Source organism: Oryx dammah, unplaced genomic scaffold (genome assembly GCF_014754425.2).
Source record: "Oryx dammah isolate SB20612 unplaced genomic scaffold, SCBI_Odam_1.1 HiC_scaffold_7, whole genome shotgun sequence".
Taxonomy (NCBI): domain Eukaryota; kingdom Metazoa; phylum Chordata; class Mammalia; order Artiodactyla; family Bovidae; genus Oryx; species Oryx dammah.
This window is the reverse complement of record NW_024070191.1, coordinates 37,449,580-37,462,099: the sequence shown is the minus strand read 5'-3', so window position 1 is coordinate 37,462,099 and position 12,520 is coordinate 37,449,580. Positions and strand designations below refer to the sequence as shown.

At 39.9% G+C, this 12,520-nt stretch overlaps 1 protein-coding gene across 1 annotated transcript in view; it reads right to left on the bottom strand.

Annotated features, from left to right (window-relative positions):
- Positions 1 to 12,520, bottom strand: part of PSD3 (pleckstrin and Sec7 domain containing 3) — a 295,706-nt gene that overhangs the window by 124,622 nt on the left and 158,564 nt on the right. The window contains exon 7 of the mRNA XM_040243286.1: positions 4,754 to 4,797. Within this exon, the coding sequence (XP_040099220.1) occupies positions 4,754 to 4,797 (44 nt within the window). The remainder of the gene's footprint in view (positions 1 to 4,753; positions 4,798 to 12,520) is intronic.

Here is a 12,520-nt window from a genome sequence, read left to right as displayed (position 1 = left end):
ATTTTAAGCAATTCTAACTTAAGTTATAAGTGCCTCTTATCCACTTCAACTCACCTTACCATCCCATCCAAATCAGAAAGAGTAACTACCCCTTGTTTAAAAAAATAAGTCAATAAATAAAAACAAATACATGCTTGTCTATTAGACTGTAAGATTGCTTAAGGCCAAGGAAAATGTCTTAATGCCTTTTTTTTCTGTAAATTTCCAGCATACTACCTAGTACAAAGAAGCTTTATGAATTAAGAACAACCTAACAAAGGAAGTGGGGAAGAAACAGTGATTGTCCTGCAGGAGGGCGCCGAGGCCTTCCACGGGTACCTGGCTGACTGTATCCCTCACCACTGCTTTTATGTGTCGTCTGGGTACAGTCCACCCACTTCAGTTGCTCCCATGTTACGTTCTTATTAGCTAGAGAACCTCTGTCTTTCTCAAATGTGTATCTAGGTTTTACCACAGGGCCAGGCACAGAAACAGCTGCTTCAAAGGTTATTTGTGGAATAGATGAATGGCCAGTAATTCTAGAAGCATTTCATGAGACTATAAATTTAACATAAATCTCTCTTAATATACATTCAGATGTGATCCCTGCCTAGCAAAGATTTGCTAAGAGTATGTGGCTACAGACACAAAAAGAAACGCATTTAAGTCAGTTCTAATGAGGTGGATGAACCTAGAGCCTATTAAACACAGTGAAGTAAGTCAGAAAGAGAAAAACAATTATCGTGCATGAACGTGGAATCTAGAAAGACGGTACTGCTGAGCCTACTTGCAGGGCAGCAGTGGGGACGCAGACACAGGACAGACCTGTGGACACAGTGGAGGAAGGAGAGGGCGAGGCAAATTGAGAGAGGAGCACTGAAACGTATGCATTATTGTATGTAAAACAGACGGCCAGTGGGAATTTGCTGTATAATGCAGGGAGCTCAAACTGGTGCTCTGTGACAACCTAGAGGGGTGGGAGGGGGTGGGAAGTGGGAGGGAGGTTCGAGAGGGAGGAGACATATGTATGTGCTGTGCTGTGCTTACTTGCTCAGTCGTGGACGACTCTTCGCGACCCCATGGACTGTAGCCCGCCAGGCTCCTCTGTCCAAGGGATTCTCCAGGCAAGAATACTGGAGTGGGTAGCCATGCCCTCCTCCAGGGAGCAGGGACTGAACCCAGGTCTCCCACCTTGCAGGCGGATTCTTTACCATCTGAGCCACCGGGGAAGCAGATGTATACTGGAGTGGGTAGCCTATCCCTTCTTCTCCAGGGGGTCTTTTCAACCCAGGAATTGAACCAAGGTCTTCAGCACTGCAGGCAGATTCTTTACCAGCTGAGCTACCAGGAAAGCCCAGACATACGTATACCTTTGTCTGATTCAGGTTTATGTATGGCAGAAAACAATACAATACTATAAAGCAATTATCTTTCAATTAAAAAATAAATAATAATAATAAAAAGGAGTGTGTGGCTACAGAGAAGTGAGGCAGCATGGTACTGCCAAAGGGAGCCAGGATTGCTAGAAAAACAAATCCTAGCTTTGTCTCTACACTAGCTCTGTGACTCTGGATTTGTTAATAAATGCTTCTTGGCTTCATTTACCTAATACATGAAATGGGAATACTGGAATGTGCTTTTCAAAAAATTTTTCTTCAGTACAGATTACTTGAGAAAAGTAGTATTCAGTAGAACTCTATATTTTAAAAAGATAAAAATGGGGCTACTTTGGTTATTTGAAGTAGGTGTGATGCTTGTGTGAGGTAGAAGTGGGTCCCTGTCATGCTTCCCTTTCCCCTCACTCACATCACCTAGGGAGGTCCCGAAACATCTCCCTGAACCCTAGGGCTCCATGGAATCCAGTTAGAAACCTATGGATAGACCTACCTAAGGAAGTAAAAGACCTGTAGTTGGAAAATCATGAGCTATGGTGAAAGGAACTGAAGATGCCACAAATAAATGCAGAGATACAGCATGTTCTTAGACTGGAAGAACTAATACTGTTATAATGGTCATACTATTTGTCAACTAAGGTCCGTCTAGTCAAGGCTATGGTTTTTCCAGTGGTCATGTATGGATGGGAGAGTTGGACTGTGAAGAAGGCTGAGAGCCAAAGAATTGATGCTTTTGAACTGTGGTGTTGGAGAAGACTCTTGAGAGTCCCTTGGACTGCAAGGAGATCCAACAAGTCCATTCTGAAGGAGATCAACCCTGGGATTTCTTTGGAAGGAATGATGCTAAAGCTGAAGCTCCAGTACTTGGGCCACCTCATGCGAAGAGTTGACTCATTGGAAAAGACTCTGATGCTGGGAGGGATTGGGGGCAGGAGGAGAAGGGGACGACCGAGGATGAGATGGCTGGATGGCATCACGGACTCGATGGACGTGAGTCTGAGTGAACTCTGGGAGTTGGTGATGAACAGGGAGGCCTGGCGTGCTGCAATTCATGGAGTCGCAAAGAGTCGGACACGACTGAGTGACTGAACTGAACTGAACCCACGACAATCTACAGATTCGATGTAAATCCTGTCAAAATAGTCATGGCATTTTAAAGTTTATATAGAAACATGAAAGAGCCCAAACAGACAAAACAATCTTGAGAAAGAAGAACAGAACGAGGGAATCACACTTCCTGGCTTCAGATTACACTACAAGGCTACGGTAATCAAAACAGTATGGTACTGGCACAAAAACAGATACATAGATCAATGGAACACAACAGAAACCCAGAAATAAACCTACACACTTATGGTCAGTTAATCTATGACAAAGGAGGTAAGAATATACAATAGAGAAAAGACAGTCCCTTCAATAAGTGGTGCTGTGAAAACTGGACAGCTACATGTAAAAGAATGAAATTAGAACATTTGAACACCATATACAAAAATAAAGTCGACGTTGGGATTAAAGACCTCAATGGAAGACTAGATACTATAAAACTCCTAGAAGAAAACATAGGCAGAACATTCTTTGACATAAACCATAGCAATATTTTTTTTGTATCCATCTCCTAAGGTTAAAGAAATAAAACCAAAAATAAACACATGAAGCCTTTAAACTTAAAAGGTTTTGCATATCAAAACAAACCACTCAGAAAACACAAAGACAACCTATTGAATGGGAGAAAATATTTGCAAATGATAAAAAAATGGATGGAAGACCTGAATAGACATTTTTCCAAAGAGAATATGCGAATGGCCAAGATGCACAAGAAAAAACGGTTAACATCAGTAATCATATGGGAAATGCAAATCAAAACCACGATGAGCTAGCACTTCACAGCTGTGAGAATGGCTGTCATCAAAAAGAACACAAAGAACAAATGCTGGTGAGGATGTGGAGAAAAGGGAGCCCTCAGACCCTGTTGGTGGGAATGTAAACTGGAGCTGCCACTGTGAGAACAGTATGGAGATTTCCCCAAAAACTAAAGCTAGAACTTCCATATGATTCAGCAATCCCACTGCTGGGTAAATATCTGGGGGGAAAAAGCACTAATTCAAAAAGATATATGCACACCAATGTTTCTAGCAGCACTATTTACAACTGCCAAGATATGGAAGCAACCTAAGTGTCTATCAATCAACAAATGGATAAAGAAGATGTGATGTATATACACAATGGAATACTGCTCAGCCACATACAGAATGAAATTTTCCATTTGCAGCAACATGGATGGACCGCGAGGGCAGTATGCTAAGTGACAAGTCAGAGAGAGAAAGACAAATACTGTGTGATTCCACTTAAATGCGGAATCTAAAAAATACAGCAAACTACTAACTACGGCAAGAAGGGGCAGTATGCTAAGTGACAAGTCAGAGAGAGAAAGACAAATACTGTGTGATTCCACTTAAACGCAGAATCTAAAAAATACAGCAAACTACTAACTACGGCAAGAAGGAAGCCGATTCATAGATGCAGAAAACAAACCAGTGAGGAGCGGGAAGCGGGGAGGGACAACACAAGGGGAGAAGATTAAGAGGCACAAACCACGAGGTACAAGGTAAGCTACATGGATATATTGTGCAGCATGGGGAATACAGCCAGAACTTAATAACAATGAACGGAATATACCCTTTAAAAACTGTGAATCACTATGTTGTATACCTGTAATTTATATAATATTGGACATCAAGTATACTTCAATAAAAATAAAATAAAAGAGCACCAAGGTTCCTCCTATGCAAGTGAATATTATCCTACAAATTTTCCAGCAGCACCTTTCCTATAACTATTGTCTAAACTTACACAATTGTGTGAAATCTTTTCGGAAATGCTATTCTTTCTGTGGACTTCATTACATACAAGTACTATACTCCTCCAAAGCTTATGTATCAATATCCTGGTATAATTAGTGTCATAGGAAGTAGGATTAGAAAATCTTGATCTATGATGATAAGAAGGAGATAATTAGAATAAGTGGATGGTACCCACATCATGTGTATTAGATTTTGGAAAAAATTTTGGAATTTTTTACCTACTTTACTTGTATTTTCTTTCTGAATGCCATTTTTTAAAAAAATAAAAAGATAATTAATTGTAGATAGGCATAGCAAACAGTTTAAAATAAGAATAGGAGCATGCTGGTACCAAGAAAAAGACAAGGAATACTCAGGGTTTACGTGTCTTATACAGAGAAGATAAGACACTGGTGGTGTAAAATGAGAACTGGCTGTGCAATTAATCCTTCTCCAGGATCACTGATGAGGCACAAAGAAAGACAGTAAGAAAAGAGCACGCAGTCCATTTACTAACAGGCTGACATGCAGCATACTCACACTGCCCACTCGAGCTTCTCATTCTTGATTGAGTTGTACAGAGCCTGGAAGGAGAGAAAACAAGATGGAATTACTCTCTTCATCCTGTTCTACATTTGTAATTCAGCAAATGACAAAAGCCAAAAGGCTTGACTGAGTCGGCCAGCGGCTCCCAGGGCCCTCCTCATCCTGTTGGTGCTGCAGAAATGAGGAAGACACAGGTGAGCTAAAGACACAGGGCAGGCAGCAGTCAGAGATACACAGAGACGTCCCATGAAGCAGAAAAAGTCTTTCATAACTATGACACACAATACCAGGCTACGTTCTACCACAGTAAAACATACGACAAACTAAAATTACATCACGTCGTCTATTTTTCTTATTCAAAATATGGTCATATAGCTTCACTACTTTAGAAACTACAACTTCCAAATTGCCTTTGGAATGCTTGGTTACAGATTTTACATTACTTAAGATGCAATTCATACCTTTTCATTAATGGACTAGGTATAACAGTTTTCATAACAACTTAATGAGCAAGAGAAATGGAAGGGAGACTGAAGCCCAATTACGGGAAACTATCTCAGAGTAATTTCAGAGTTTTCATATCGATGACTTAGGCAACTTGTATTGGTCTCACCTCATAATTCTGCCTTACAGTTAGTGAGTGTTACCCTGATGTGTGTGAGGTGGTGGAGGGGGAGACAGAAAGTTCCTTTAGAGCCTTGACAATCATAGACAAGACAGCATATAAGACCGCCTCACCAGGCTCCAGCTCTGGTATCAACACATTAAACTTTTTGTAATCAAGTTGTTCCACTGAGACAACTAACCTAAGAAAAAACTACCTCACATCTCTAGCTTCTTAATTTTGAGTAAGATGTTTATAATGTAAGAAAACACAAGTGCATCTCTTAAGACATAAAACCAAAACTGCAATAGGCGCAAAATAACAGTATGAAGGAGTCAGAGCATTTTTTTTAAAAAGAGAGATTTGGACTTATTAGACTCATGTCATTTACTTTAAGACGGGAAAAGCGGGATGAGATGCTATCAAACAACTCATCTTCCAAATGAGGAAATGGCAGAGTCAGACTGTTCCCCGGGTAGCACAGCAGAGCAGAGCAGAACTGCCTTGTGGACTATTTTCTGCCTTTTAACACGTCTGGCCTAAGTGGGAGAGGCAGTCTACGTGTGTGTAATCAGAAAGACTGCACCCAGGTAGTAAAGCCCCTTTCTAGCAAAACTCGCTGCAATTCAGGACAAAGATGCTTGGGTACAGATTTTACGTTACTTAAGATGCACCTTTTACGTTACTTAAGATACGTGCACCTTTAGCCACGTCCTGACGGACTCCACGGGATTTCTTCAGTGTGACTATAGTAGTCAGTTTAACTGCTGGGTAGCTAATAAAATGTAGGACACATTTCAGCATTATCAGGACATCAAATACAGAAATGATCATGTCATCAAATATAGAAATGGTAAAACAGCAAAAGAAAATAAGCGGTAAATCAAGACACAGAGACCGTGTTATAAATTGAATGCTCTTTTCAAAGAACTCAAATTTACTGAAGAAGTAGGACAACCTTAGTTAATGTCTCTTGAGGCTGCACGTACAGAAGTTCAGGGTCAATGTCTGGCTCCAGCCTCAGGAGACTCTTGCTATCAGTGTCTTTAAGTGGATTCTACTACTTGTAAGAGCCGCCTTGAACCCACAAGTAATAGTGGGTTTTTGAGAAGAGACAGATCATTAATGGTTCTTTATATACTAACACACACAATACTAACCAGAGAAATTAAACAATTGTTAAAGATAAAAAACTGTCTATTTATAAAGGTAGAAAATGATATCTAGGCAACTAGAAAATGTCAAATAAATTCAATTCTACCCTAGATCAACTTTTTCAAATGTTTTGCTCTTAAGAATATTTTGCTTGAGGAGATAACTCAGTTTCAAATTGGAATATTCTTGTTACTCTGTCAGCTATACATCACACAACAAAAACTTATTATAGAGGATCCTGTAAAATTCACCAAACCTGTTATACCAGAAGCCAAAGTCCTGTTCGTATGTGAATATGTGTATGTGTGTATATATGTATATATATATATATGGCAACAAATCTAATCCTTATCCTTTTCAATGACAAAATTACAAAGGGATTTTCCTGAATCTTTTTAATACTTTATGATAATTGATTACTAAAAGAAAATCTGTTTTGAAAATGCATCCAACACTCACATACCCTGATCAAACTTTATTATCACCAAAGAGGGGGAGGAATGCAGCCAAAGATAATTCTAAACACGCACACCTCCCACAAGATTTGATGAGCAGCTCTGGAGGTGTACTAAACCAAACCTGAGAGTGAATGAAGATGCAGCTTCTAATTATCATTTATGCTGACACAATACTCCAAATCCTTACATACAAACATAAATATACACACATATACACACATGTGCACATGTATTTTTCCATTTCAGTCGTTGTAAGGGCAGAATTGGTCAATAAGGTGTCATGAGTATTTATACAGAGCACATTCCTCCTAAAATGTCTTTTCTACACCTTAAGATTACCTTCCACTTGACTGTCTGCTGTGTCTTTTTATTTTCTTAAATTTAACGTTTATTTTATCTTGGAATATAGTTAGTGTACAATATTGTGTTATTTTCATGTGTACAGCAAAGTGTTTCAATTATATATATGGCTGCTGTGTCTTACGTAAGGTTGAATAACATTATTCAAAGTATAAATGTATTTAAACACAAAATAGCCACTATATTCCATTTTTTTAAATCAAGGCATAATTGCCAAACCTAGAAAGCATATTAAAAAGCCAGAGACATCACTCTGCTGACAAAGGTCTGTACAGTCAAAGCTATGGTTTTCCAGTTTCAGTTTCAGTTCAGTCGCTCAGTCGTGTCCAACTCTTTGTGACCCCATGAATCGCAGCACACCAGGCCTCCCTGTCCATCACCAACTCCCAGAGTTCACTCAGACTCGCGTCCATCAAGTCAGTGATGCCATCCAGCCATCTCATCCTCGGTCATCCCTTTCTCCTCCCGCCCCCAATCCCTCCCAGCATCAAAGTCTTTTCCAATGAGTCAACTCTTCGCATGAGGTGGCCCAAGTACTGGAGTTTCAGCTTTAGCATCATTCCTTCCAAAGAAATCCCAGGGTTGATCTCCTTTAGAATGGACTGGTTGAATCTCCTTGCAGTCCAAGGGACTCTCAAGAGTCTTCTCCAACACCACAGCTCAAAAGCATCAATTCTTTGGCGCTCAGCCTTCTTCACAGTCCAACTCTCACATCCATACATGACTACTGGAAAAACCATAGCCTTGACTAGATGGACCTTAGTTGGCAAAGTAATGTCTCTGCTTTTGAATACACTCTCTAGGTTGGTCATAACTTTTCTTCCAAGGAGTAAGCGTCTTTTAATTTCATGGATGCAATCACCATCTGCAGTGATTTTGGAGCCCAAAAAATAAAGTCTGACACTGTTTCCACTGTTTCCCCATCTATTTCCCATGAAGTGATGGGACCAGATGCCATGATCTTCGTTTTCTGAATGTTGAGCTTTAAGCCAACTTTTTCACTCTCCTCTTTTACTTTCATCAAGAGGCTTTTTAGTTCTTCTTCACTTTCTGCCATAAGGGTGGTGTCATCTGCATATCTGAGCTTATTGATATTTCTCCCGGCAATCTTGATTCCAACTTGTATTTCTTCCAGTCCAGCATTTCTCATGATGTACTCTGCATAGAAGTTAAATAAGCAGGGTGACAATATACAGCCTTGACATACTCCTTTTCCTATTTGGAACCAGTCTGTTGTTCCATGTCCAGTTCTAATTGTTGCTTCCTGGCCTGCATACAGATTTCTCAAGAGGCAGGTGAGGTGGTCTGGTATTCCCATCTCTTTCAGAATTTTCCACAGTTTATTGTGATCCACACAGTCAAAGGCTTTGGCATAGTCAATAAAGCAGAAATAGATGTTTTTTTGGAACTCTCTTGCTTTTTCCATGATCCAGCGGATGTTGGCAATTTGATCTCTGGTTCCTCTGCCTTTTCTAAAACCAGCTTGAACATCATGTATATATGTGAGAGATGGACCATAGGGAAGGCTGAGTGCCAAAGAATTGATGCTTTCGAAACGTTTGGTGTTGGAGAAGACATTTGAGAGTCTGCTTGACTGCAAGGAGATAAAATCAGTCCATCCTAAAAGAAATCAGTCCTGAATATTCATTGGAAGGACTGATGCTGAAGTTGAAGCTCTGATACTTTGGCCAACTGATGCAAAGAGCCAACTCACTGGAAAAGACCCTGATGCTGGGAAAGATTGAAGGCAAAAGGATAAGGAGGCAGCAGAGGATGAGATGGTCAGATAGCATCACCATCTCAACAGACATGAATCTGAGCAAACTCTGGGAGATAATGGAGGAGAGAGGAGTTGAGCGTGCTACAGTCCATGGAGTCACAGAGTTAGACACGGCAGTGATTGAACAACAACATAACGGACACACATTAGGATCAAGTACACAACATAACGATTTATTATTTGTACTAAACTCCCTGGTGAGCAAAAATTTCCCCCTGTTAATACTGTAAACATATCCCTCAACAAAAACAGCCATATATGACAATCCTGCAGCTAATACCCATAGTGGTTGTAACAATTTACATTAAAAACTGAAAGCTTTTGTTCTAATATCAGGAACAAGACAGGGGTGTCCATTTTTACTGTTTTTATTCAACATCATATTGGAATTCCTGGCCAGAGAAATTAACCAAGAGAAAGAAATAAAAGGAATTTAAACTGGAAAAGATGTAAAACTGTCACTACTTGGAGATAACATGACATTATATATTGAAAACCTTAGACTCTACAAAAAAAAAAACTAGTTAAAATTTTAAAACTAGCTTAAAAATTCAATAAAGTTGCAGGATATGAAATCAATTTACAAAAATCTGTTGATTTCTAAAAACTAATAATGAAGTATCAGAAAGAAAAATGAAGAAAGCAATCCCATTTGTAATGTCATCTTTAAGAATAAAATGTCTAGGAATACATTTCATGAAGGAAGTAAAAAACCTGTATTATAAGAAACTCATGAAAAGAATTGAAGATGACCAAATAAATTGAAACACCTTCTGTATTTGTGGATTAGAAGAATGAACATCACTAAACTGTGCTATAAAACCCAGAGCAGTCTACAGATTCAGTGTACTACCTATCAAAATTCCAGTGGCATTTTTCACAGAAATAGGATAAACAATCCTAGACTTTGTGTGGAACCGAAAAAGACCCCCAGTAGCAAAAGCAGTTTTGAGAAAGGACAAAAAAGCTAGAGGCCTTATGCTCTCCAATTTCAAAGTATATTACAAAGCTACAGTAATCAAAACGGTATAACAGTGACACAAAACCAGACATCCCGATCAATGGAACAGGACAGAGAGCCAGAGTGAGCCCACACACGTGCGGTGCACTGACTTCCGACAAAGGAGCCCTGACTATAGCCTTGATGGGGCAAGGACAGTCCCTTCAATAAATGGTGTCAGGACAACTGAACAGCCACATGCAGAAGAATGCAACTGGACAATTATTTACACCAGATGCAGAGTTTAACTCAAAGCGGATTAAAGATCTGAATGTAAGACCTAAAACCGCAACACTCCTAGAAGAAAACACAGGCAGTAACTCCTTGATGTTGGTCTTGGTGATGATTTTTTAGATTTGACGCTAAAAGTAAAGGCAACAAAAGCAAAAGTAAATCAGTGAGATTGCTCAAACTGATAAGCTTCTGCACAGGAAAGGAAATCATCAAAATGAAAAAGCAATGCACCGAATGGGAGAAAATATTTGCCAACCATATGTCTGATAAGGAGCCAATATCTAAAATATACCATGAAGTCACACAACTCAATCACAAAGAAGCAAAGAGTTCAATTAAAATATGGGCAGGGAATCTGAATAGACATTTTTTTTTTCCAGAGAGGACATAGAGATGGCCAACAGGCAAATGAAAATTTAAAAAATGAAGATATACTCAGTATCACTAATCTTCAAGGAAATGCAAATCAGAACCAGAGGGAGACATTACTTCAGACCTGTCAGAATGGCTATTATCAAAAGAAAAGAAATAACAAGTGGTGGCAAAGATGTGGAGAAAGGGGAACGCTTGTGCACTGCTGGTGGGAATGTAAACTGATGCAGCCACTAGGGAAAACAGTATGGAGTTTCTGAGAAAAATTAAAACTAGAACTGTCAGATGACCCTGCAACTCCATGTCTGGGTATTTATCGAAGGAAACAAAAACACTTATTATAACATATACTGAAAAGATACATGGACCCCTATGTGTACTGCAGCATTATTGATAATATTCATAATATTGAAGAGACAGAGACAATGCATATGCCCCTGAACAGATAAAAACTACTCTCTCCCTGTGTGTGTGTGTGTGCACACGCACACACACGTGTGCTCACCCATGTCTGACTCTCTATGACCCCATGGACTGTGGTCCGCCAGGCTCCTCTGTCCATGGAATTTTCCAGGCAAGAATACTGGAATGGGCTGCCATTTCCAACTCCAGGGATCTTTCTGACCCAAGGATTGAACCCATTCTCCTGTGTCTCCTGTGATGGCAGATGGATTCTTTACCACTGAGCCACCCGGAAAACTATATATATATATATATATATATATATATATATATATATAAACATACACACACACACACACACACACCAGAAAATAATCATCCATAAAAATGAAATCTCACCATTTGCAACAAGATGGATGAACTTCCTACATATTTTTCTAAGTGAAATGAGTCAGAAGGATGAATACCATGTGATATCATATTTGTGGAAACTAAAACAAAACCAAACCACACAAAACCCTCAAGTTCTTACCGAGAAAAGATGGGTAGGATTGGCCAGAGGGTGGGCGGGGATGGGGGACTGGGAGAAATGAGCAAAGGGGGTCAAAAGGTACAACCTTCCAGTCCTAACACCGATGTCATGGGAGGTATGTACCACATGGTGTTTAGAGTTAATGATACTGTATTGCATATTCGATAGCTTGCTAACAGAGTAGATTTTAAAAGTCCTCTCGCAAGAAAAAAAAATTTTTTTCAAGCTAAGGTGATGGGTTTTTAACTAGAGTTATAACAGTGATCATTTCACGATGCATGTAAAGATCAAACAGTTGTGGTTCTGAAACTAATGTAATAATATATGTCAGTCACACCTCAATTTAACAAAAAACCTGTGAACATATCCTAATGAGTTAATTTGAATATCTAGTCTAAACGCTGGTCCAATATCAAAACCTGACTAACCCTCATCAGTAAGCAGGTCACATGGATGAGTGCAGGAGCCAGGGAGAGACACCCCAAGGGGCAGGGGACCCAGCTATAGCCTGGCTTCACCCAGGTGGGCATGTGGGTTCACTGTGGCTGGCTCTGGTTGTTTTTCAGAAGTAGCTAGAAGTATAAATTATACAAGGCTCATGAATTTTCAAGTGTGACAACAAAAAGAGCAACAACAACACCCCACTGTGAGCCAGAGTAAACATGTGTTATCCAACAGGACGTCAGGGCTGAAGCCCACTGTGGGCAGAGCAAATGTTATCCAACAGGACATCGGGGCTAAAGCCCACTGTGGGCAGAGTAAACATGTTATCCAACAGGACATCGGGGCTGAAGCCCACTGTGGGCAGACTAACCATGTGTTATCCAACAGGACGTTGGGGCTGAAGCCCACTGTGGGCAGACT